Below are 23,774 nucleotides of genomic sequence, written 5' to 3'. Positions count from 1 at the left end.
TGTATAATATAAAATATGTATAATATAAAATATGTATCTATATATAGATAAATATATACTATATATAGATACATATTTTATATTATACATATTTTATATTATACAATATATTATAATGTATATATTATACACAGATATAATGTATATTTATCTTACATATTTATCTATATATAGACATATATTTATCTGTCTATATATAGATACATATTTATATAAATATATGAAGATATATTTATATATAATATATATTATGTATTATACATATTATATATTATTTATATATGTGTATGGAGATATATTATTTTATATATCTGTATAATATATAGATATGTATTTATGACACCCTACACAGGCATGGGAGCATCCTTGGGAAAGGGACTTAAAAGCAGTGAATCTCAGCTAAAATCAAGTGAGTGCCCTGACTCTGTCTCCAATAAAAAGATTTATTTTTTGTGCTCCCACTGGAAAGTGGAGAAAATGTTATGTTTGTTGAAACATGTTTACATTCCAATAAAATACATATATTATTTATGCACATATCTATCTATATATAGATATATATTTATATATAGATAAATATCAACATATATAGATATATAGATAACATAATCTAATATATAGATACATATATACATAGATTATATGTTATCTATATATATCATATGTCTATATATATTTAGATATATGTTAGATCTTTAGATATATAGATATATATTATATATTATATTATATTATATATATAATATATATATGTCCATACACACACATCCATGCACACACACACACACACACACACACAATTATGCTTAGTTTCTTATTTAGACCTAACCAATAAGTTGTTTTTTAGTGACAAAAGTCTGTCTATAAGATTTAAATCTTGACTACATGAGTTTGGATGTCTCTGTTCAACATAGTGATTAAATTAATCGACTAATTTTGGTAAAAAATGGTTAATTTGAGATCAACAATTGCTCTGAACCCTCACTTGATTTTCACTCTCCTCACTCTGTGAACCTACTAGTTGTTTGAATAAATTATTCCCATTAACCCAAATAATTATTTTGAAATAATTATTCAAGTTCTTCAAATATAAGGCTTTGTAACACAGAGATGAGTCCTATGTATTAGCATATTTTAAAGCAAGACAAAATAAATTTTTTATTTCAATCCACTAAATTGTTTTATACTTAAATTACAATCACTCTTTCAATCTAACGTAAATTAAATTATGTTTGGCTGTAACTCTTAAATTTCTAGTTATTTAAAAGCATGCTTTTTGGTTAAGGTTGTTAGCATTAACCACATTTGGTAAAGTACTGCTTGGCTTGTCTAGTTGTGAAACAGTTAGAATTTGCAATTGATATAGTCATTTTGATTTGTGCTATTGTTGCCTATTTATTTTTTACACCTCACAGTACTTAAAGTTATCACTGGATATCAGAAATAAAAAAGACCTTGTACATAAATTAGTATTACCAAATTTATTTTCTTGTAAACTATATTTTGGGAAGATTATGAAAATCGACTTTTAATCTAGTCATGAATGTTGCCATGTTTATGAGAATAGTCTAAAATCATTCAAATCATATAATAACTTGGAAAATACATGCCCCCACACCCTGCATATATCACACACGGTGAAAGTGTGGTTCTGCACAGATAACCAGCTAAGTATAACAGCATGGTTTTCTGTTTTGAAGATGAGGAACTTCAAGATATACAAGTGGAAGGAGAGCCCAAAGAGAAGGAGGAAGAAGAGGAAGCGAAGGAAGAGAAGCAAGAGAGAAGGAAGGCAAACGAAGAGGAAGTTGAAGAGGAAGATGAGCAGGACATCATGAAAGTCCTGGGCAATTTGGTGGTGGCCATGTTCATCAAGTACTGGATCTACGTCTGCGGAGGCATGTTCTTCTTTGTCAGCTTCGAGGGTAAAATCGTAATGTACAAAATCATCTACATGGTGCTGTTCCTGTTCTGTGTGGCCCTGTATCAGGTAGGTACACAGTTGTTCATTTTAATTCTCACATCTGTACCAGGTGTATACATGAGATACCTTTGCAGAGGTTCTAAATCACTAGACTCTCATGAACATAGGTCAAGTGAGTGGCAAGATGCAAACATTATATCCCAAGAATCCTAAAATGGGAAATGACTGTCTTCAACTTATTTACTATTTCAAAATTTTAGGTTTGGGTACAGCGGATCATGCCTGTAATTTCAGCACTTTAGGAGGTTAAGGCAGGAGGACTGCTTGAGGCCATGAGTTCCAAACCAACCGGGTCAATATACTGAAACCTTGTAGCAACAAAAAATTTTCTTAAATTAAAAAATTAGCCAGATGTGGTAGCACGTACCTATAGTCCTAGCTTCTTGGTAGGCTGAGGCAGGAGGATCACTTGATCCCAGGAGGTCAAGGTTGCTATGAGCTATGCTAGTACCACTTCACTCCAGTTGGGCAACAGATTAAGATGCCACTTCTAAAAATAGCAAAAATAAAAATTTTAGGTTGTTGAAAAATCAGGAAAAAGTTCATACATAAGTTTTCCAAAAATTATTAACCAAAAAAATCTGTAAAATAGAATTACATTTCTTTCTTTCCTTTCTCTTTCTTTCTTTTTTTCTTTGTCTTTTTTTTGTTGTTGTTCGTTTGTTTGTTTGTTTTTTGAGACAGTATCTTTCTCCATCCCTTAGGCTGGAGTGCAGTGGCATGATCTCTGCTGATTGCTCTCAGCAACCTAGGCCTCCCAGGTTCAAGTGATGCTCATGCCTCAGCTCCTGAGTAGCTGGGATTCCAAGCATGCACCAACATCTCCAGCTAATGTTTGTATTCTTAGTAGAGACAAGGTTTCACCATGTTGGCCGTGCTGGTTTTGAACTTCTGGCCTTAAGTGATCTGCCCACCTTGGCCTCCCAAAGTTCTGGGATTACACGCAGGAGCCACTACACCTGGCCTGTAAAATTGAATTATGTTTTAAAACAGTAATTTAAAAGCTAGATCATCTGAAATAGTGGAGTATTCCTAGGTATACTTTTGTACTTCAGGCTTTGGGGTCAGAAAATGATATGTGTGTGTGCGTGTGCCTGCATATGTATACACATATATATGTACAGTGCATTGACTGCTTTCATATTTCATTACTTAAAAGGATTTCATTCATTAAAATAATTTAGCATATGAAATACATTAAAATGAGTTAGCTCTCCACAGACTCACTTTCAACTGATGATAAGAGAATCCAATAATAGAAACACATAGAACAGTAAATTATCTTGCAGGTAGCCAACAAAACAAGTAAAGGAACTACAGTAAACAAGAGTATGTCACATGTCAAGGTAAAAACTTCAAAAGAAATCAGTGAACTTTTGAATACTCTTAAAAATTCAGGATGATGGCTGGGCACGGTGGCTCACGCCTGTAATCCCAGCACTTTGGGAGGCCAAGGTGGGCGGATCATGAGGTCAAGAGATCAAGACCATCCTCGCCAACATGATGAAACCCCGTCTCTACTAAAAAAATACAAAAATTAGCTGGGCGTGGTGATGCACGCCTGTAGTCCCAGCTGCTTGGGAGGCTGAGGCAGGAGAATTGCTTGAACCCAGGAGGCAGAGGTTGCAGTGAGCTGAGATCACGCCACTGCACTCCAGCCTGGTACCTGGCAACAGAGTGAGACTCTGTCTCAAAAAAAAAAAAGAAAATTCAGGGTGGTGTTCTCTAATGAATATCCACAGCTTATGGTCAAATGAGATGTCTTTCTTCTGTGGTTGTTTCACACTTTCATTCATACAATATTGCTTTCAATTTCAAATGGATGTGGTTTTCTCTGAGTAATGATAACCACAATGACAGCAGCACCTACCCTACTGTTCCTTGAGTGCCTTCTATGGGCCAGATAGCTAGCAGGAACCTGTAAATACTATCTATTTCATCCTCGTAGCAACCCTGCAAAATAGGCGCTTATGGAGAAGCTCAGGAAGGCTCACCCACTTCTCCAAAGACACAGTTAGCAACCATGCATAGAATTGGGGTTCTAACCCAGAACCACTCCAATCTGTTAGGCATGGAATATTAAAAACCAGACATGAAATAGACTTTATTTTCAGACATTTGTAGATGCAATCACTTGTCTTAATTGAATGAACCAAATATTTTTGTGAGTTTTTCTATAAGTAATTTTTTTTCTCATTTGTTTTTTTCAATATCTGATTTGCAGGTGCATTATGAATGGTGGAGGAAAATTCTAAAATATTTTTGGATGTCAGTGGTTATTTACACTATGCTGGTGCTTATCTTTATATACACATATCAATTTGAAAACTTCCCAGGCCTGTGGCAAAATATGACTGGATTAAAAAAAGAAAAGTAAGTAATTTTGAGTTGAAAATGATGAACAAGGTGAAGACTTGAATGCATATTGTTCAAAACATCTTTAAGGAAGATTTTAGTAAAGCATGATGTCATCAAGGTCTATTAAGTTCCTAAAGAACAAAATTAAAACTTAGTCATTCTGTGTTACATTTACTTAGCCCGTAGGAACATGTAGGCACCCCACGAATTTTCAGCCCCATTTGAGTGAAATAATGTTTTCTAATGTTAGTTTCATGTGAAACAACACACCTAGCACTTAGCCACGCTTTCTGCTCTCCAAATTGGAGCTCAGTTCTTTAGTTAATAAGTAAGTTCATGCACTTATAACATAAAGCAGCAGCCTTTGCTCATTTATGTTGCCAGGTGCTTAGGTTCTAAGGAGTGTTTAGTGCCATAAAGAAATAAATTTCTCTAAGTGCTAATAGACTTGTGATGATAAGATGGTTTTTCCTGTGGATGTGGTAGATAGCTCCCTATCCTTTTCTAATTTGCTTCTGTAAACTTCTGAAATTAGTTTGGAAATCCAGCCAGCATTGGGTTTTGAGCTGAATATATCAAAGTGGCTGAGAGAAGGATTTAGAAGGGAAGGATAACTGAATAACTAGACCAACACAACTGAAGTGTCTATGCAATAATCATTTATTAAATGCTGGCCATGTGCTGACACTGTTTTGTGTCTGGGATATGACAGGTAACAAGACAGACAAAAATCTAAGCCCTGTAGATCTTAAATTCTAGCAGAGGAGACAAACACGAAAACTACATAGTGCAAAATGTACTACAATTTGTGACAGGTCTGTGACAGAAACAAACAGCAGGCTGAGGCAATGAATAAGGGGGAACTTTAAATGAGTGATCGGAATGGGCTTCACTGAGGAGCTGGTTTAAACTCCAGCTGAAGCATAAGAAGAAGTTTATCTTAGGAAAAGCATGTGAGTTGGAGGCCTGGGTGTAGAGGGCATTTCAGACGGAGGGAACAGCACATGCAAAGGCGCTGAGGCAAGTCAGTTTGGCACAGTGCATAAAAGAAACTGAAGAAAGGGGGTGAGTGGACAGAGAAGAGGGGAGAATTCAGGCAGGCAGCTGGAATGTGCATGGCTCGTAGGTAGCATGATTTTGTTTTATTTTTGGTGGAATTTTCCAATCTTTAAAATTGACTAGCTGAGAAAAAGCAATGTGTGGGCGTAGAAACAATGAGACAAGTTAGTAGGCACCAGCAGTGGTCCTGTGAGAAATGATGGCAGCTTCCCCTAGATTGAGTGGGGGCAGAGATGGATAAGAGGAGTTGGCGATTCAGGAGATGCATAGGATGCTGAAGGACATGTAGACGAATGAGATATGAAAGAAAAGAACATAGGAGACGTCTGACTTCTCAATTGCACAGGGTAGACAGTTGTACCATTTATTGGTCCAGGGATACTAGAATGGGGAGAGGGATGTGGAGGACAGCTTTGCTAAGAAAAATAGGAAAATCAAGAATACTATTTTGGAAGCACTAAATATGAAATAACTGTGAAACAACTGGTTTCCAACAGCAATTTGGGCATGAGACTCTTACAGGAGGAGGCTGTGCTGTAGATGTGCTTTGAGTCCTCAATGTAAGGATGATGTATAAAGAGGTGAGATTACCTAGGGGGAAAGCACAGCTGGAAGATCAAAACTGAGTCCTGGGGATATTTCAGCCTCTAGAGATCCAATAGAAAAGGAGGAGATCATGGAGGAACAAGAAACCGTGATAGTGTGATGGCGTCAAGGCCACGTGATCTTCAAGGAGGACCAGAATTCAATTAAATAAAGCTAGAGAAGTAGCCTTTGAATTTGGCAATGTCAAGGTTTTTATTGACCATTGTTAAAGTAGGTTAGTTGGCTTGATGGAAACGAAAGCTGTATTGCACCCCATGGGAGAGAGGGATGCAATAAACGATACAGCTGGCAGGAGTGTAAGACTGTGATGTAATTTATCACAAAGAGTCTATGACTTCATTGCTTAAGAGAGCTTCCTGCTTTTTATCGTGTTTTGTTTTGCAGGCTCGAGGATCTTGGCTTAAAGCAGTTTACTGTGGCTGAACTATTCACTCGCATATTCATCCCAACCTCCTTTCTGCTGGTGTGCATTTTACACCTGCACTATTTCCATGACCAGTTCCTTGAACTCACAGACCTCAAGTCCATTCCCAGCAAAGAAGACAACACCATCTACAGGTGAGCCACTGAAAGAAACACAGACTTCTTGTTAACAGGAAGGCAGTCTGTTTAGGTTGGTCACCTTGCAGGAAGCCAGCAATCTAAGAGTTTCAGCCTTGAATTTTCCATGAGTATCAACTTGTGAGAAAAAGAGGAAGACATGTGGAAGAGTCTATGACATGTTCTGAAACAATGGGTAGTGACTTATGACTGGTTAATGTAAAGTGATCTTGATAGTCCTATGACACATTCAGAGTAGCTGTGGAGAGTAAAATATTTTAGAATTGATATGTGTCTGGGCTGGTTATATATATTTTTGGAACATTTACAGAATCTGGCTAATTCAGACGATTTTTCCATTATGCCGACCACAGGTACAGAAGTCTTATGAAAGCATAGCAAAAGATGATGGGCAGAGTTTTCCCTTCCATTTTGGAAATGAGAAACTTTGGCTAAAAGGACAGAATCTGCAGTTGACTAGTAACTACAATCATATTTAAGAAGAGAGCATGATGACAATATCTTCTTTTAGCAGCTTATTGTTGTTTTCTCCTCCTCAATAAATATAAATTATTTGCAAATAACAGATGGGATAGTAATTTTCCTGCTCGTATTTGTTCAAACCATGATGGGGTATCACAAATCCTTCACTGTGTTCCACCATGGGGAGATCCCAAGCATTCTTCTAGTGATTGCTGACAATGGTCTTCCTCTCCGCCTCATGTTTAGCCTATGATTCAGTCATTGGAAAAACACTTGTTAAGCAGCTAAGGGAGCAAAGGGCTGTACTGAGAGAAGCACAGAGGCCACGGATGAAAACTCCCCTTAATTATTTGACTTTAAGGTAAAGAAATGAAGATATCAATAGAAGATGAAGTAAGAGTTCTTCATATGTATTTCATAAAATGCTAAATTTTCAATGTTCTGCTGTGCAGGAACTAGAGTTACAGATAGACCTGAACACTTATTTAATAATGAAAAACATTGTAGAATCTGCTGTTTATGATCAGCAGATTCACTTTCCTTATTGAGTTGTGTTTAGCCTAAGATTATATTTAGTTTTCATTCTGATACTTCAGATGACTCCTAACCCACGGAACCAAGAGATATCAATCAGTCATGACTTGTTACACTATCTAGCCACCATGAAAAATCAGGCTCTGCTAAAACCTCTCTGCTCCCAAGACCCCAGCAGGGAGGAGGGCATGGATGGGGTCAATGCCCATCTTACCCTCTTCATATATGTACTCATACTTCCTTCAGTGATGATCAAACATTAGGAAAAATAAAGTAGTTATTAGAAGTGTGGGACCTCTAGGAGATATTATTCATAGAGAAACTTGATGGCAGTGAAAATCACCCCCAGTTTAAAAGTTTCCAAAGATAGTGCCTGCACATAAAAGTGAGAATTGTCAATAATCAGAAAAAGGTTTTTTAAAATCATTCTTTTGACATTGCTTGTGATGTGTGTGGATAAAACTAGTATTCGATATTGAATTCTGACCATGTAACATGTTTTAATTTACTATAAGCCCTCACCATTCTTTTAAAGAGTCCTAGTCAATAATCACAAAATCTTTTAGTTGACCAAGCCAATTTGTGTGTCTGTGAAGGAGTTGTAATTATTAAGCATTGCTAATAAAACCTTTTTTTAAGTTTTTTTTTTTATTTCAAAGGCCATTTCTTCTCTTGCCTATTCATTTTTTTTCTCACTAAAAGTACCTCCAAGTATGTCCAGCATGCAGGAGGCTTTTTCTTGCCATTTTTCTTAATGTGGATGTATCTGAGTCTTCTGTCATGTTATCAGACAGAGATATAATTCACCATCTATCCAAAAAAGTAGAAACATTCAGGGCCACACTTTTGTAGAAGATAAATTGGCTCAGCAAAGATTTTACCAGCCTGCAGACTCCCAGGTTTTGGGCCTAGCTTATGTGGAAACTGAGTTTGTCCCACAGAATTCCCTTCAAGCAGGTAGAGCAGTGTTTAGCCTATGTAGGCTCTGAGAAGGACTGCAGCCCACGTCAAGATGTGTGTTCTCTGTCTCTTCAGCTGCCTCTTCACAGCCCTTACCCTAAACCCCATGGCAGAGAAGAAAGATCTAACTGTAGCGATATGAGTCCTGACTTGTCTTTCTTACAGCTGTGGCTTAACCCTAAGCACTCCCTTAACAGTGAATTTTCCAAGCAAATGTAAAGGGCGAGGAAAGAGTGTGTAATGCCAACTCTCTGAAAAGTTTAAGCATATGGGAATTCATTTTTAGTTCTATAAAGAAAAGTTTTCTAGAACCTTAGCAAATTTGAAGAACTCACTCAAATTTGGTATTTCAGAATTTTATCCAACAGTTTGATATAAAGTCCCCAAATTTGAACTTTGAACATTATATGTATCATCTTTTTAGCAACTCATTCTCATGGTAGTATTTTCCTTACTCATAATTTTCACGTCACAGTAGTTTTTTGTTCCTGTAGTCCTAATACAATGGCCATATTAAAATCAAAATGATGAAGATAAGGAATATTTTGAGAGTCAGAATTGACTGCCAGGATTTGCTTTCTCTGCTCCTGCCTCCTAAACGGATGCTTAGAAGAAATGGCCCACAGATTGGGAATAGCTGATTGGCTGTGTTCGTTAAGCTGATTTCCACGCTATTGTCTCTGGGAATATGCATCTGTTCTTTTCCTATTTTGTCACTTTTTTGGGTGTATGTGCTTGTGTACACAGATATAGGCACATGTCACTTGTGTATGAAGCAGAATTTATTATGTTTAGTCTTACAGAATTTACAAAGTTAGCCTTATGAAAATATAATAATATAGAAAAAATTATTATTTCTAAGTAGGTAATCTCAGGAATATTATTTCATCTATATATTGATAGAAATTCATATTATAATGTATAACATGCTTATTATAAATATGTAATTAGCAATGCTGTACAAAGGACTATTTAAATATTAATTTCTTTTATATCTCTTTAATTTGTGCATGGTTTGTTTAAAAAGTATTATTATGCCTAGAGAAATAAAATGACTTTTTTAAACTATAGTTTTAGGAAAATCTTAGAAACAGCATGCTGAATATGGCCACTGAGTAACATTTAAAAAAAAAAAATTCTGGGATAGGAGCAAAAATTAATTTTTAAATTATATTTTATATATACCTTGAGGCCAGGCACAGTGGCTCACGCCTGTAATCCCAGCACTTTGAGAGGCCAAGGAGGGCGGATCACCTGTGATTAGGAGTTTGAAACCAACCTTTCCAACATGGTAAAACCCCATCTCTACTAAATATACAAAAATTAGCCAGGTATGGTGGCATATACCTGTAATCCCAGCTACTTGGAAGGCTGAGGCAGGAGAATCACTTGAACCCAGAAGGCAGAAGCTGCAGTGAGCTGAAGATCTCATCACTGCACTCCAGCCTGGGTGACAGAGCAAGACTTTGTCTCAAAAAAATGTATCTTAAAAAATTTAAACATTACAGATTTGTAATAAAGTATGTGAGATGGGGAGGGATGAGAAGAATAGAGAGGCTTTTTATCTTCAGGCATTCTTCCTGAACATGTCTGATTAAATTTTGCTACTGAATCTTGCTGTCTAGACTCTTCTTCAAGGCATGAAGCCTGTGTGGGTGGCTACACCCTATGCTAGGAAGCTTAAGGAAGTCCACTTTGTTCATCTCTGTCTAACAATCTCCTCTCTCTCTCTCTCCAACCTGTCTCCTCATTGCATCCCTGTGCTTCCGTCTGCCACCTCGTAGCCATGCCAAAGTCAATGGTCGCGTATATCTAATAATAAATAGGTGGGTACTTCAATGTTTTCTCTCTTATTTTTGTTTAAAGCTGATTCTTGCTGTGTTGAACTCTTAACTGCTTTATACATGAAAAATCGTGTCATCAGATAGTGGACAGTGGTCTTCAGGTATGCTCCTGGATGTATTTGCAAACCAAACCATTTGGTGTCTATACCGAATGGTGACGCCAAGTGGATGTGTTGAGGGTCTTCAGCTGGTGCTCAGCCTTTGGCCTTGATTCAAATTATGTGCTGTTCATTCTGTTCTTTGGTAGAATTAGTGCAAAGGCTTGCCTGAGAACTTCTCTCCCTCTTGAACAAATAATTGAGAGCTCAGCTCAAGAACCACCTCCTCCACAAACCCTCCCATAAATGCCGACATTCCTGCTAAGAGTAATCTGCCTTCCCTCCGAATCCCTGTAGCACTTGATCACTGATGCTGTCCTGACACTTGCCTTCCAGTCCTCTGTCTGATCTCCTGCCTGCTTGACTTATCTGCCTTGCTAGAGTAGGGGCATAACCTCCTCAGATCTGGACTCCCTCTATGATTCACCAGGATGTCCCCATGTCACCTGCCCCAGGGCCTAACCCATGAAGTGATATTCAATAGCTATTTCCTAAATGAAATGAAAGTAGTCACAATATATGGTTTTAAAAACATGACTTTCTTCAAGTATATCTCTACCTGAAAGATCACCACATTATTGAAGAGGGATATTTTACATCACCAGGTTTCATATGTTTGCACAGCACAAAAGGCACCGAGGTGGCACTGAGACATGGACTTACTCTGAGATGCATATCACCTTGCCAAGGAGATAAAATATAGAAAGTCCACACAAAATAAAAAGCAAGCTTTGGTAAATGTTAGACAATGGGTTATCCTCCAGAGTTATCCTTTGGGATCTAACTTACTAAAACTATTTTACTTTACTGAGTAGGTGAATTAAAATATTCACTCTTGTAACTACATGTCATAAATAAAGCTAGTAATTTTATTAAGAGAAATGTATCTTGCCATAATTCCAATTAACAAAATAATTATTGAAAAGATTTGTTGGTTTTTTACCCCATTCACTTTTCTTATAGGTAAAATCCTAAGACAGACAACCCAATCACAAACCCTAAGAGGCAGAACTTCTAACAAAGTGTGAAAGGCATCAAGAGTCACTGTGTAGATTGCTGAGGGAGGAGGAATGAACGGGGACTGTCAGCTTTCTTAGGGGCTCGCTTTTGACAACCTGAGAGAGAAATATCAACATCAGGCTTTTCAGTTGATAGGTAGAGAAGTAAGACACAGACTCTAGCTAGAAATCTTGAGCAATAATCTAAATTCTATCCCTCCAAACACAAGGAACTCCTCACTCCTTTTTTCTCTGTGTTTCTTATGAAGCATTTAGCGTTTGCTTTGTAAAGAGAAGGCTGAGACATGTAAGAGGGTAAGAGTTGGTATGATGGGCTCCCTCGGAAGCAACTGGTATGACTGTTGATCTTGAAGGACCAGACTTATACCATGAATGGGAGTTTATGCCCATTACCCCAAGCCACAAGGCCAGCTAATTCACTCAGGACTCCTTAGAAGTATCAAGTTCAAAGCCTCCCCAAATGATAAAAAACTTGCATAGTTATATTCTTTCCAGTGAAATCTCATATTTTTACATGAATATTAACATGTTAAGAGCAGCCAGAGCTATGCCCCAAAGGAAACATTATCAAACAAGCCTGTCACTCATTTTACAATGTGTGCTTCTGAAATGCTGTATGCCGTGTTGAATAGGACTGATTATCCATTAGACTGACAGGGTGAATCCTTTTATAAAGTATATAGGCTTGCTTTCTCCCATAATTTATTTCTTTATGTTCAATTTTGTTTTATAAGGAGAATAAAGTATTATATATAGTTCTGGGGTAAAAGAGGGGGCATACCTACAATTCAACTTAAGGGCTGATTAAAATTTAGACATGACCTTACAAGGTATAAGGTAGGGTAGTGTATTGAGGACAGTAGGTCACTTTGATAACATTTTTAAAATATGGATAATTGTGGGTAAATTGCAACTGATTTAGTAAACACTATACATGTTACCAACACACATAATTAAGATATGATATTCGTTTCACAAATTGAATGCTTATATGTGAATACAATCTTCTAAAAGTGCTTTCAAGTTCTAGAGAATAATTTATCTTAAACAGTAAAATTATTTTACTTTGAATGTTACTTACATGAAACACTACATATGTGCAAGTCAATTTTCTACTAACAGTTTAATGATAATGGTGTCAGTGCAGTTTACATCACCACATGTTCCAAGTTAGAATCATAAAAAAAAAATGACATTCAGACTACGGAGATTTTACAATGCTAGAATTTCCATTTTCTCTAATGGAAAGTAGCTTACTATGTAGCTTTCCAAAGTCAGGTCTTTGTACAGAATTAACCCTCTTTGAGGGTCCCTGTCACATAATTTGTTTCTTCTGTCTCAAATAAGGATGTGTCTCTAGGGCATAGAATTTCTTCATCCAAGATTCAGTGAGTTATAGTGTAACCAAGCGCAGTACTGCATTTTTTAAGGATGTGATGAGTAGCAAATGTGTCTTCAAGGGGAAAGTCCCCAGAACTCATAATTAGAATAAAATGACAGAGTCATAAATGGAAAAACACACACATTGGGAGCTACACAAAGCCATGGAAGTGTAAAGAGTGAGTGAAGACACAAACAAATACTTGTCATCTGCTTTGTTAGAACATGAGAGTCATTTTGCTGGATGGTCAGTGAAAAGGTTGGAGCTCAGAGCCTGAATTGTAACAAGAGCAAGGAAACAAAGTTAGGAAACAAAGTTATTAGTGTTAAGAAAACCCAAAGAGAAGAAATGAACTTCCTGTGGAGAAAGACATCCGAAGCAGCGTGATTTAAGGCAGGGGAGGAGGGGCTTCTTCGAGAATCCTGTTCATCACCACTCTTATTGTTTGGAGTCCCAAAGTCAAAATCCTTCATATGACCATTAGGTAATTTGCACCTAATGTTCAGTAAAGAACTGCAAGTCTTATAAGCTCCTTAGCCTGAAGTTTCCAGGAATATTTTTATTAGAGTGGGTTTTTAAATTTTGTTTTTGGAAAATCAAGATCCATTTTCTTTTTATTTGCTGGAAGAAAAGAAAAGCTGCCTGGCGCGGTGGCTCATGCCTGTAATCCCAGCACTTTGGGAGGCTGAGGCAGGCACATCACGAGGTCAGGAGATCGAGGCCATCCTGGCTAACACAATGAAACCCGTCTTTACTAAAAATAAAAAACAATGAGCCTGGCGTGGTGGCACAGGCCTGTAATGCCAGCTACTTGAGAGGCTGAGGCAGGAGAATCTCTTGAACCCGGGAGGCAGAAGTTACAGTGAGCCGAGATTGTGCCACTGCACTCCAGCCTGGGAGACAGAGAGAGACTCCATCTCAAAAAAAGAAAAAAGAAAAAAGCTGAATTAAATTAAAATGCACAGTCTTTCCTGGAGAGCCCATACAGCTGTTGCTCCTAGCAGCCACAGCTGGGTCTGCCTCGGAAGCTTGCATTTGTGCAGAACTACCTCTGCCGCTCCCAATCCTCAGGGAATGCAATAGTTGAGATCACACACAGAAAGGAGTGAACAGAACCCTGAGGCCACTGGAAAACAGATCCTGAGGAGGAAATGTTTGCTCTTTTTCTTTTGAATGGCTTTCTATAAAATATCCAAGTTCTGTTAAAGAAGGTGCAGATGACAGAATTATAGTCAAAGTTTAATACCTTCCCTATCACCCATCATTATGTAGTCCCTTGCAAAAGCATGTTTCTAATTCTGCTTTTTCTTTAGAATGAGTTTATGATGCAGGTTATCAAAGCCTAATATATGAAAATCTACCAGTAGAAGATGGCTCCTTACGTTAAAATGTTTCCCGTGTGATTAACCACTGTGTTAAATGTTTGGTAGAAACCACCTTAATTTTTACAACCTCCTATAAATAGACAGTATTATTTCAGCTAACTGAGGCTTAGATAGGTTAAATAATTTTGCCATCCCGCCTTAGCTGGTAAGTTTTCTGGTGAAGACTTGAACCCAAGCCTCTTAACATTCTTCTCTATGGCCTCTAAAAACAATGTTATGATAAAAATGAGAAAAAATAAAAGGATTCATACAAGTATCTTTTTGAAACACTACACTTTATCATGCATTTAAAATATTTTTATCTATTTATGTTTTATGCATACAGTTTTCTTTATAATACAAGATAAAATTATCTGAAATTTCTGAAGATAGTTAACAAACTCCTAGACTAGTAAATGTCAGCCTGATACAGTTTTCCTCTTTCACTAGTCTGGGGCTTGTAGTTTTAAGGTCAGAGGGCATGAGCCATGTTAGATGCAGAGATTCCCTTCTCGTTTGTCCCCAGCTGCATCTAGTTCTTTTACACGTTTCTAGAAGTCAACCTTGCGGACCTACTTCCGAAAGGCTTACTCCAGGGTCTTCCTTTGATTCTTTCATTGAACGATCTCCCCTCAATGCGCCTGCCTGTGGCATGGCAGTTTGGGGGCATTGTTGACTGAGGACATCTGCTGTGTAGCTATAGCAGCAGCTGCAGAAACCGCCTCCCCTAAAGTTTCACTCCTCTTAATAGCAGTAATTGTTGGAAAGTAGTTTTCTTGTCATTTGAAGTTGCAGCAGTGTCGACGTAGACCTTTAAGATTCACTCTGAGGTGGTCACACCTGCACACTGAAACTACCAAATTTCTTGTCTTAATGAAAGTTATCTTTTCATTTATAAAATGCATCCCTGAAGAGAACAAATACATATTGATGACTTTGCAGCAACTGACCACTTCCACATTCAATAGCATTTCATATGGAGCGTACTGACCAAGCAGGAACAGCAGATATGTACCCTGAGAGTTGGTGTGTGGCACTGGTGTAGATGATATGGGTTGCAGTTTTAAAAGTGGTGAACTTCTCCAAAGTCTAGAGGGTAAACTGACTAGCTTAGGAAAATAAAGTAGTATGTCAGTATAACTCCTACCGAAGTAGAACTCTCCTCAGATTCTCCCTCTCCATTATGTTAATAATCTGTTTCTGGCATACTGTGATTTACCTGTTGGACATCCTGTGCAAGGGAGTTGTTTGAATGATAATCTAAAAGTGTAGGACAATGTGGATCCCTTGCAACAGTTGCTCAAAATGATAGGCATGTTTACAAATATCAAATCAACAAGTTGAAAGTAAATGTTTGATCTACCCAAACTTCCTCATTTTGTAGAAAATTAATTAACATTCACAAAGTTAAATAGTTTACTTAGAGCCTTCAATTATCCAGACAGAATAATGTTATTAATTGTACATCTCATTAGAAACCTGCTAAAAATGTATGGATTAACTGTGATAAATAGAGAAGACTACCAGCATGTCCAGTAGGCTTTTTCTTAATATAGACTATATTGCCCACAAGTTATTTAAAACATTAATTTGAGTATGAATAAAGAGATGTGCTTTTAGAAAAATGTAGAAGGATGGGATTTGTTATGGTCCGCAATGAAATAAACTGTAACATCCCAGGCTGCTGAGCGAGCTCACTGGAAGCTCTCTCTGCCTTCATTCTTTCTCTGGTTCAAGATCTCACACCGTCTTCCCACGGCTGCCAATCAACAGTTAGCATCAGTAACTCTCAGGTGGGGACATGATGTGGACGTCTCACTCCTGAAACATTTAGCTTCCACGGCATATGCGTTAGATGGCAGAGTGGGATTTATCCACACAAAGGTTGACTGAAAGCATATATTCTTTAAGAAATTTTTAAAAACTTACCAAAAATGTGAATGACTTGATTCTTGCAAGTTGGTTTGTTGCGTTACTAAAAAAGCATGATATAATTTGCCTCAGCAGTTTCAATATGCTCTCTCCTTTACAAACCTGCAGTCCTGTCCACTCTCAGGTCAGTTGCCAAGCCTAGGGTTCAGAGCAAAGCACGCTATTGATGCCACCCTGGAATGCATTTGGCATTAGGGCATTACTGCAACTGGCATACAGGAATGCAATAGTGGTTGATATGTAGCATGATATGTGATCTCTGACATTTCTTATAATTCTTCTGTTCTCATCTCCTTTTTTTCCTTTCTATTTCAATTACTTTGAGCAGCATCAAGAAAAAATTACCAATCCACCAAAATGAGTAAGTCCCCCTGTGAAGCCATGAAATGCTTGCTCTACATGATGCCATTTCATGCTTCTACACCCTAAACTCTGACCATTTTCTCCTCCGGGAAAAATGTCAAGTTTAGGTGTTGATAGCTCTCATTACCAACTACTCACTAGAACCTGAATTGGAAAAGCTAACAAAACCTAACGGAGTTTACAGTTTGTTTTTAGAAAGAACTTAAAACAACAAACAAACCAACAAGAAAGTGGCGAAACACTAACACCCCACCTTGTGAGGCCTTTGTACATGCACTGATTTCGTTTGTGTTTACCCTCCTTTTACTTGCCCCTCACTCGAATCTCTCCTGACATCCTTTCCGCTTCTGACTCAGCTGCTCTCTGCCAACAGACTGGCCCACCCTGAAGGAAGTCTCCCGGACCTCACCATGATGCACCTGACCGCCAGCCTGGAGAAGCCAGAGTTGAGGAAGTTGGCTGAGACTGGGGAGGAGAAGCCCGAGGGCTACTCTGAAAAAGCCCAGAAGGGTGAGCTTGGGAAAGACAGCGAGGAGTCAGAGGAGGATGGAGAGGAAGAGGAGGAATCCGAGGAGGAGGAAGAAACATCAGGTAATCAGCCCACTGCCAGCAGCTGCTCAGAGAATGCTGACTGCCAGACTGAGTGAAGGAAGCATTGACTTGACCCAGTTCATGAAATAAAAATTGGAGTGGTTTTTATTTGGTTGCTATAGTTATAATATTCCTGTTCCAATTGCTCCAACAATTTTCTTTTAATTCTGACTGAGAAGAGACCAGATGGCTGGTTATCAGTGACTGACACACAAGTAGTGCTCCTGTCCGGACACTGGCAGACCACGATGCTGACCACGTGCTCAGTCAGAGCCTCTCTGATTCTATCAGATGCAGGTACAGCCTGCTGTGCAGAATCTCCAAGGGCTGTAGACACTGCCCTTACAAATGCATGCTCAAGAAATCATTCTGAGACTTTTCCAGGACACTGATAATTAAGAATATATTTCTAGCTCTGTTCTGATTCGTAAGGACATGGGAACTGGAGGAGAAAGTTAGCAATTGGATAATTATAATTTCAAGCAAACTCCTAGAGATATTTTTGTCAATATTATTATTTTAGGGGTTTTACTCTTTATTCTTTGGGCTCTTCTTTTCTACTTCTCTTCCTAGACTTGAAATATTGTTATAATAGGGCATGATAAACATTGAGCACCCTCAGTGATCAGGAAATGTTATCGGATAGAGAATAGGAAGTCTATGTAGCAGTTTCCAGAAAGTCTGGGACAAACCAGAGAGTATCATCTCTGGTGTGAGGTTCTGGGGCTATGACGTTAAGATACTGCACTTGTCTTTGCTGATCAACTGGGCTTAACAAAAGTAGAAAATTTTAAAGCAGCAGGAAGACCCCTTCCAAAGGCTTGTGCCCCTTAAGCCTGGCCTCCTTTCCCCACTTATCTCAGAACACAGGAGAGGACCAAAAATGCTCTCTCCATATCTGAGCATTGTGAATTCCTCAGTGTGAAGGGGAGAGCCCAGCTCTGTGAGGCCAAGTACTTAAGTGTAGGATTTTATTACAGTACTTTAAGATGGATTTTGAGCTTTACTAATAGGGTCCTGCCCAAAATTGCACAGCTTCTTTTCTCTCACTTCCTCATTTATGTGTCAGCTACACCTCTAAATCATGCTCATTTATTATCTATACCTTTTTATTGACTACTATTTGAGTCACTCTCTAAATATAGTAGTCCTGCCTGAGCCTCGGGGGACGTGTTCTAAGACTCCCAGAGGATACTAAAAACTTGGATAGCACTAGGATGCTAAAAACTTGGATAGCACTGAACCCTGTATACACTTTGCATGAATTTCTTTTTCCTTCTTCACAATTACACAGATAGAAGACTTGTTCTTATCTTAAATCTTAGCAACCTCAGCATACATTTTTTTTCTTTTCTTATTAATAAAATTGAGAATTGTTACCATTCACTTAAAGGCAGCATTTTATGGCTTCTCTTTGGCATATTCAAATTGCCAGCATCACTACTTTTTCACTTGGAGCCATTAGAAAGTAAAATAAGAGTGAATTGAACACAGCATTGTAATACTGCAGCAGTCACTCTGAGAACTGAGACAGTTGCTAAGTGACTGATTACTGGGCAGGGAGTGTAAATAGCATGGCTATGCTGAACAAAGGGATTCACATTCCAGGGGGAAGGACAGAGTGGGACAGCATGAGATTTTATCCTGCTAATCAGAATAGTGTGTAACTTAAGATTTCTGAATCATTTCTGGAATTTTCCATTTACTATTTTTGGACTGTGGTTGACTGCAGGTAACTGAAATCATGGAAAGCAAAGCCATGGATAAAGGAGAACTACTGTAAGCATATTTCACAATAACTAGAACCTTAATTAACTTTTAGAACCAGGTACAGTAACTGTTGCATCTACCCAGAACAGGTAAAGAAGCTATTTAGAGAGACACTTAGGACTTGTAATCTGCCAAGATAGATTTGTGAGCTTTTGTTCACAAACAGGACAGCCTGATATTACAAAAGAGTCCTGTTGTAACTTTCAGTCAGGAAAGCGAGCCAGCAAAGTCCTTCTAGACAGAAAGAAACATGACTCCTGTGTTAGCACAAGGTAGAAATAATAAAATGAGTAATTTGATTAAAAATTATTATTTGAATGAATCTGACAATGTTTCAGAAAGCCAGAGAGCTTTATCCACTCACCAGTTAAGCCTTGTACAAAGAGGCAGACCACTTATAAAAGTGCTGTTGTGTCAAGAAAGATGTCATTTAGAAGGAGTTAGGTTATTTAATATTCCCAGAATATTAGGAAATTACTGTTTGGTCTTAAGAGTAAATAACATCAAGGGGGCTGGGCATGGGGGCTCACATCTGTACTCCCAGCACTTTAGGAGCCTGAGGCCAGCAGATCATTTGAGGCCAGCCTCAAGAGTTCAAGACCAGCTTGGCCAACATGGCAAGACCCTATTTCTACTGAAAATACAAAAATAGCTGGGTGTGGTGGTATCTACTTGTAGTCCCAGCTACTCAGGAGGCTGAGGCATAAGAATAGCTTGAACCCAAGAGACAGAGGTTACAGTGAGCTAATATCATGCTATTGCACTCCAGCCTGGGCTACAGAGAAAGCTCTGTCAGAAAAAGGAAGGAAGGAAGGAAAAGAGGGAGGAAGGGAGGGAGGGAGGGAAAAGGAAAAGAAAAGGAAAGAAAGAAAGAGAGAGGGAGAAAGAAAGAAAAAGAAAGAAAGAAGAAAGAAAAGTAAATAATGTCAAAATCCTTCTTGACACTAATTTAATCAAAAGGTAGACAAAAGTCACATTGTCCCTCCAAGTCTCTGTTTATGATATCTGTGTCATCATGACTTGGGATTCTTACTTCATCCTTATTCCAGATCTGGGTTTTTTAAGAATTCATCCATTGTAATTATTTTGCAGCCTCTCATTCCAACTTGAAAGCTACAAGATATGCTTTAAATGATAATATTTTTAAATGTTATGCTCTCAGCTGTACTTCCTATTTTGCAGATTTAAGGAACAAATGGCACCTGGTAATTGACCGCCTCACTGTGCTCTTCTTAAAATTCCTGGAGTATTTTCACAAGCTGCAGGTGTTCATGTGGTGGATTTTGGAGTTGCACATCATCAAAATCGTTTCCTCATACATTATCTGGGTTTCTGTGAAAGAGGCAAGTGAACATTTGTCCTATCATCAGGCCGAATAGAACCACAGTAGGTCATCATTTTCTTTTTCCAACTGTCCATGATTTTTTTAATGTAATGCCCATTACATTAGGCTATCAAGACTCTAAGATAAATACATACACTTACTGAAATCCAAGGGTCAGCGGCACTGAGAAAAAGGATAGAGACTCGTGGCTGAGTCTCTCATTGGTTTGGTTGTATTACAAAGGCTACTTATTTTCATCTAGTCCTTAGGGAAGTGTGTGAGAGCAGGCTGCCCTTCTGCCCCTGCCTATGGGATTCCATCTCCCTAAATTATCCGAGGAAAATAGCATTCCAGTTTACATTCCCAAGGAGAAAAAATAAAATCTTTGGTAGAGTTCACCTTGTTTACGATTGGATTTCTTGAGCTACAACACAAAGTCTTCAGCCATGCACCTGTATTGCACTTCTGTTTCCTGGATTGTAAAGAAGAGAGTCATCATCCAGTCAACAGATCATTTAAAGTTCATTGTGGAGAAATTAGATTCTTTCCATTTATTCAGCAAATAGTGTCTGCATCCTTATATATGCCTGGACTATTTTTGAGTCGGTTACAATTCAAGGAGTGTTTGCCCTCTAAAAATTAATCAAGGAACTACTGCCTATAATCTTTAAAAAGTTACATATATAACAGTAAAATATCATAACTATAACACTGCAAACCTAAAATGTTTCACAAATAGGTATCTAACAGATGAACATTAATTTGAGCTCTGTAGTCTAAACTAGAACTTCTCCCCCACTTCATACAAACCATCTGAAATTGACAGGGGATCATTGCCAAGTGGGAATGAAAACAGAAGCCACTGTCTCTGTGAGATTTGTGGGGGACATGGCAGCAGCTCCATTGTTAAGTCACTGGGTGTATACATTAATTGGAGCCAAAATCTAGCCTAGTATTTATATTCATTGAGAGCAAATATTTAAACATTTTAATGGTAGAGGTGAATTGAACAGTTCAAATTTGAGGATTCGAATATATAAAGAGAAATGGAAAAGAACAAGAAAAGGCATTTGACAAAAAACGCACAAAGACCATTTCTGAACAAATCCAATCTGAGGTACAGATGACTTCTGATTCATGAGAAGCTGTGCTGCAGGTGTGAAGGCATGTTCAGGCAATGTAATGATGGGAGTGGACATTAAGGGGAACGGAAATTCCTGGGAGTCGGACACAGAGAATCTGCTGTCATAAATCCATCCTGCTGTAAATACGTCCATCAGAAAAAGAACCAAAGCATTAAAGGATGCAATTTCTTATAGATTTTAAACAAAAGGCAGACATAACTTCTTCATTATCATTAATGAGTCTCCAGACATAATCTTGTTAACAGACCAGCAAGTAACAAAGGATCTAGTTACTCTAGTTAGCCTTCCGCAGAGTATAACCACTCTCTTCTCTGTGATTCATACATCATGCAGACTTTCAGAATTTTCATTCCTAATTTAATCTCTCTCACCTTTAACTTTAAAACAAGTGAGAGACTCATGAGCATAGAAATCCTCGTCCTTCTGCTGCTAGCATCTGCCAAATCCCATTGCTGTAAGATTGTTTCAGCCACTCGTGTTGTGCGCGACATCACCCACCTGCATGAGGGATTTCCCGCCTTGAACTTTGGTCTCTGGGATCTTGGCAGCGTGTGCACTGCTGGCTCTTTCTAATGTAATTGGCACACCGAGTGACCACCTTGGTGACATCTAATCAAAAAACTTCTCTTCTGACCTTCATTGTCCCTTTAAAATGCATCCTACAGGGAAACTTAACCTCTGTGTCCCTAAACAGAGCGCACTTTCTGATCATTCCTAACAAATGCAGAATCCTACAGTGATGTTAGTGAGCCAAATCTGGCTTCATTCGTTAAAACTGTGCAGCCACAGAGAATCATCTGGGGCCTTCCCCAGAATCTCCTCCTTTCCTAGCTGATCCTTTCTTTCTCACTCACACCTCCTCCCCTCCTAACTTCCGTAAGGAAGTTCTTTATTAAAAAAAAAAATCCACCTCATGGAGGTTCTTTAGTCTTCTTTTATTTTTTTCCTTCCTGGGCTGGAGCTCAGACTCACAAGCTCAGGGCAAGTCCCCCTGGGATGGAGATGTTGTGACTTGGCCTGTGCCATCCCATGATGGCCTCACGCACTGGGCTGGTAGCTAGCAGGTAAACCTGCCCTTGCCCTCCTGGAGGCTCCTCAGTGGGGCATCCAGCAGCCACTCTTGGCCGGCACTGGGACCTAGACCCTGGTTTCCCAGCACCTTCTCCTTCTGGGCCCCGCTGTGGAGTCCTACTGCACTTCCAGCCTTCCCTGCAGTCTCAGAGCAGCTCAGCGCTCTGTGCCTCCCCATCAGGCCCAGGGACCACCCTCACGCAGGCCCCGCTCTGCTTGCACACATGGAACCCAACAGAGACTCTCTACACCCTGTGGCCAGAGGCCTTCATCTCTTCTGGCCTCATGGGTACCTGTGCCCAAGCTCCAGGGTGCACACATCAGGCCCCCTGAGTCGTCTCCGTTAGCTCCTCATTCGGGCGCTATGCAGAGGACGTTCTCCTGCCTGCATCCCCACCTGCCCCATCATCTTGGCATTGGAGAGACAGGCAGGACACAGCCCCTCTCCACAGAGAAAGCTCTTCAGGAGCTGTGGCAGCAAGCTTTGGGTTCCAGACATCCTTACCCAAGACCTCAGTAAGGGTGCTTGTTTTCACAACTTTTGGATTCATCTGTCCTACAAACATTAAACCTTTACAAAGTTATCATCATGAGGCATCTGAAAAAGAAGCCTCTGGAAAAGAAATTGTTAGAGAAAGCTTTATTTTACATCAGCACATTATTCAGGAGTGACACTGCTTTGGAATAATCTAGAGTTAAATATATACATATTCTACTATATACATACCACATTCTCTTCTCCTTTTGAAATACACAGCTATTTTCTAATTCCAAGGCTGCTGGACAGCTCTGTGAGGTCAGGTGATTCTCGAGGAAGAGGCCACACCTTCTGTTAGAACCTCAGCTCCCTCCTCCCTGGGGCCTGGCCAGTCAGAGAAGCTCCATGTTCACCGACTGAAGGAAGGAACAGAAGAACTTTGCAAACCTGAGGTTTCTCCTTCTTGTCAGCTGAGGCTTCAGTTTTTCTCCTCCCTGTCAGTTGAGGTTATTATTTTTACTCTCACAAAGTATTCACTGAGCCTTTATTAAGCACTTATAATAAAGTGAATGTGTACATGGTGCTAGGTGCTTTAAAGACACACTTTTTGTCTGAGCTCACAGCCTGATGGGAATGGCTGCTAAATAAAACTAAGAGTGACAGTGACTGCTGTGCTGGGGGTCCACAGTGAGCACTGGCTGCACACGGAGGAGTGTCCCTTTTGGGCGGTTGCAGCCTGAAGGTGATGGTTGCAGCTGGGATTCTCTGAGGGAGGGAGGCCAGGGACGGGTATGCACAGGCCGGCAGGCTTTGGTTCTGAGGCCCCTTCCCTCCAGACAGGGCCCTCGGGCCCCACAAGGTTATATTCAG

General features: G+C 39.1%; 1 protein-coding gene across 3 annotated transcripts in view; it reads left to right on the top strand.

Annotated features, from left to right (window-relative positions):
* PIEZO2 (piezo type mechanosensitive ion channel component 2) overlaps positions 1-23,774 on the top strand; it is a 447,097-nt gene that overhangs the window by 337,922 nt on the left and 85,401 nt on the right. For all 3 annotated transcript variants that reach the window (XM_032293399.1, XM_032293398.1, XM_032293400.1), the window contains 5 exons: positions 1,701-1,990; positions 4,209-4,357; positions 6,392-6,565; positions 16,899-17,116; positions 20,069-20,229. In XM_032293399.1, the coding sequence (XP_032149290.1) occupies positions 1,701-1,990; positions 4,209-4,357; positions 6,392-6,565; positions 16,899-17,116; positions 20,069-20,229 (992 nt within the window). The remainder of the gene's footprint in view (positions 1-1,700; positions 1,991-4,208; positions 4,358-6,391; positions 6,566-16,898; positions 17,117-20,068; positions 20,230-23,774) is intronic.

The sequence above is a fragment of the Sapajus apella genome, unplaced genomic scaffold (genome assembly GCF_009761245.1).
Source record: "Sapajus apella isolate SASKATOON/1434 unplaced genomic scaffold, GSC_monkey_1.0 scaffold29, whole genome shotgun sequence".
In the NCBI taxonomy this organism is placed as follows: Eukaryota; Metazoa; Chordata; class Mammalia; order Primates; family Cebidae; genus Sapajus; species Sapajus apella.
This window is presented reverse-complemented; position numbering and strand designations above follow the sequence as displayed.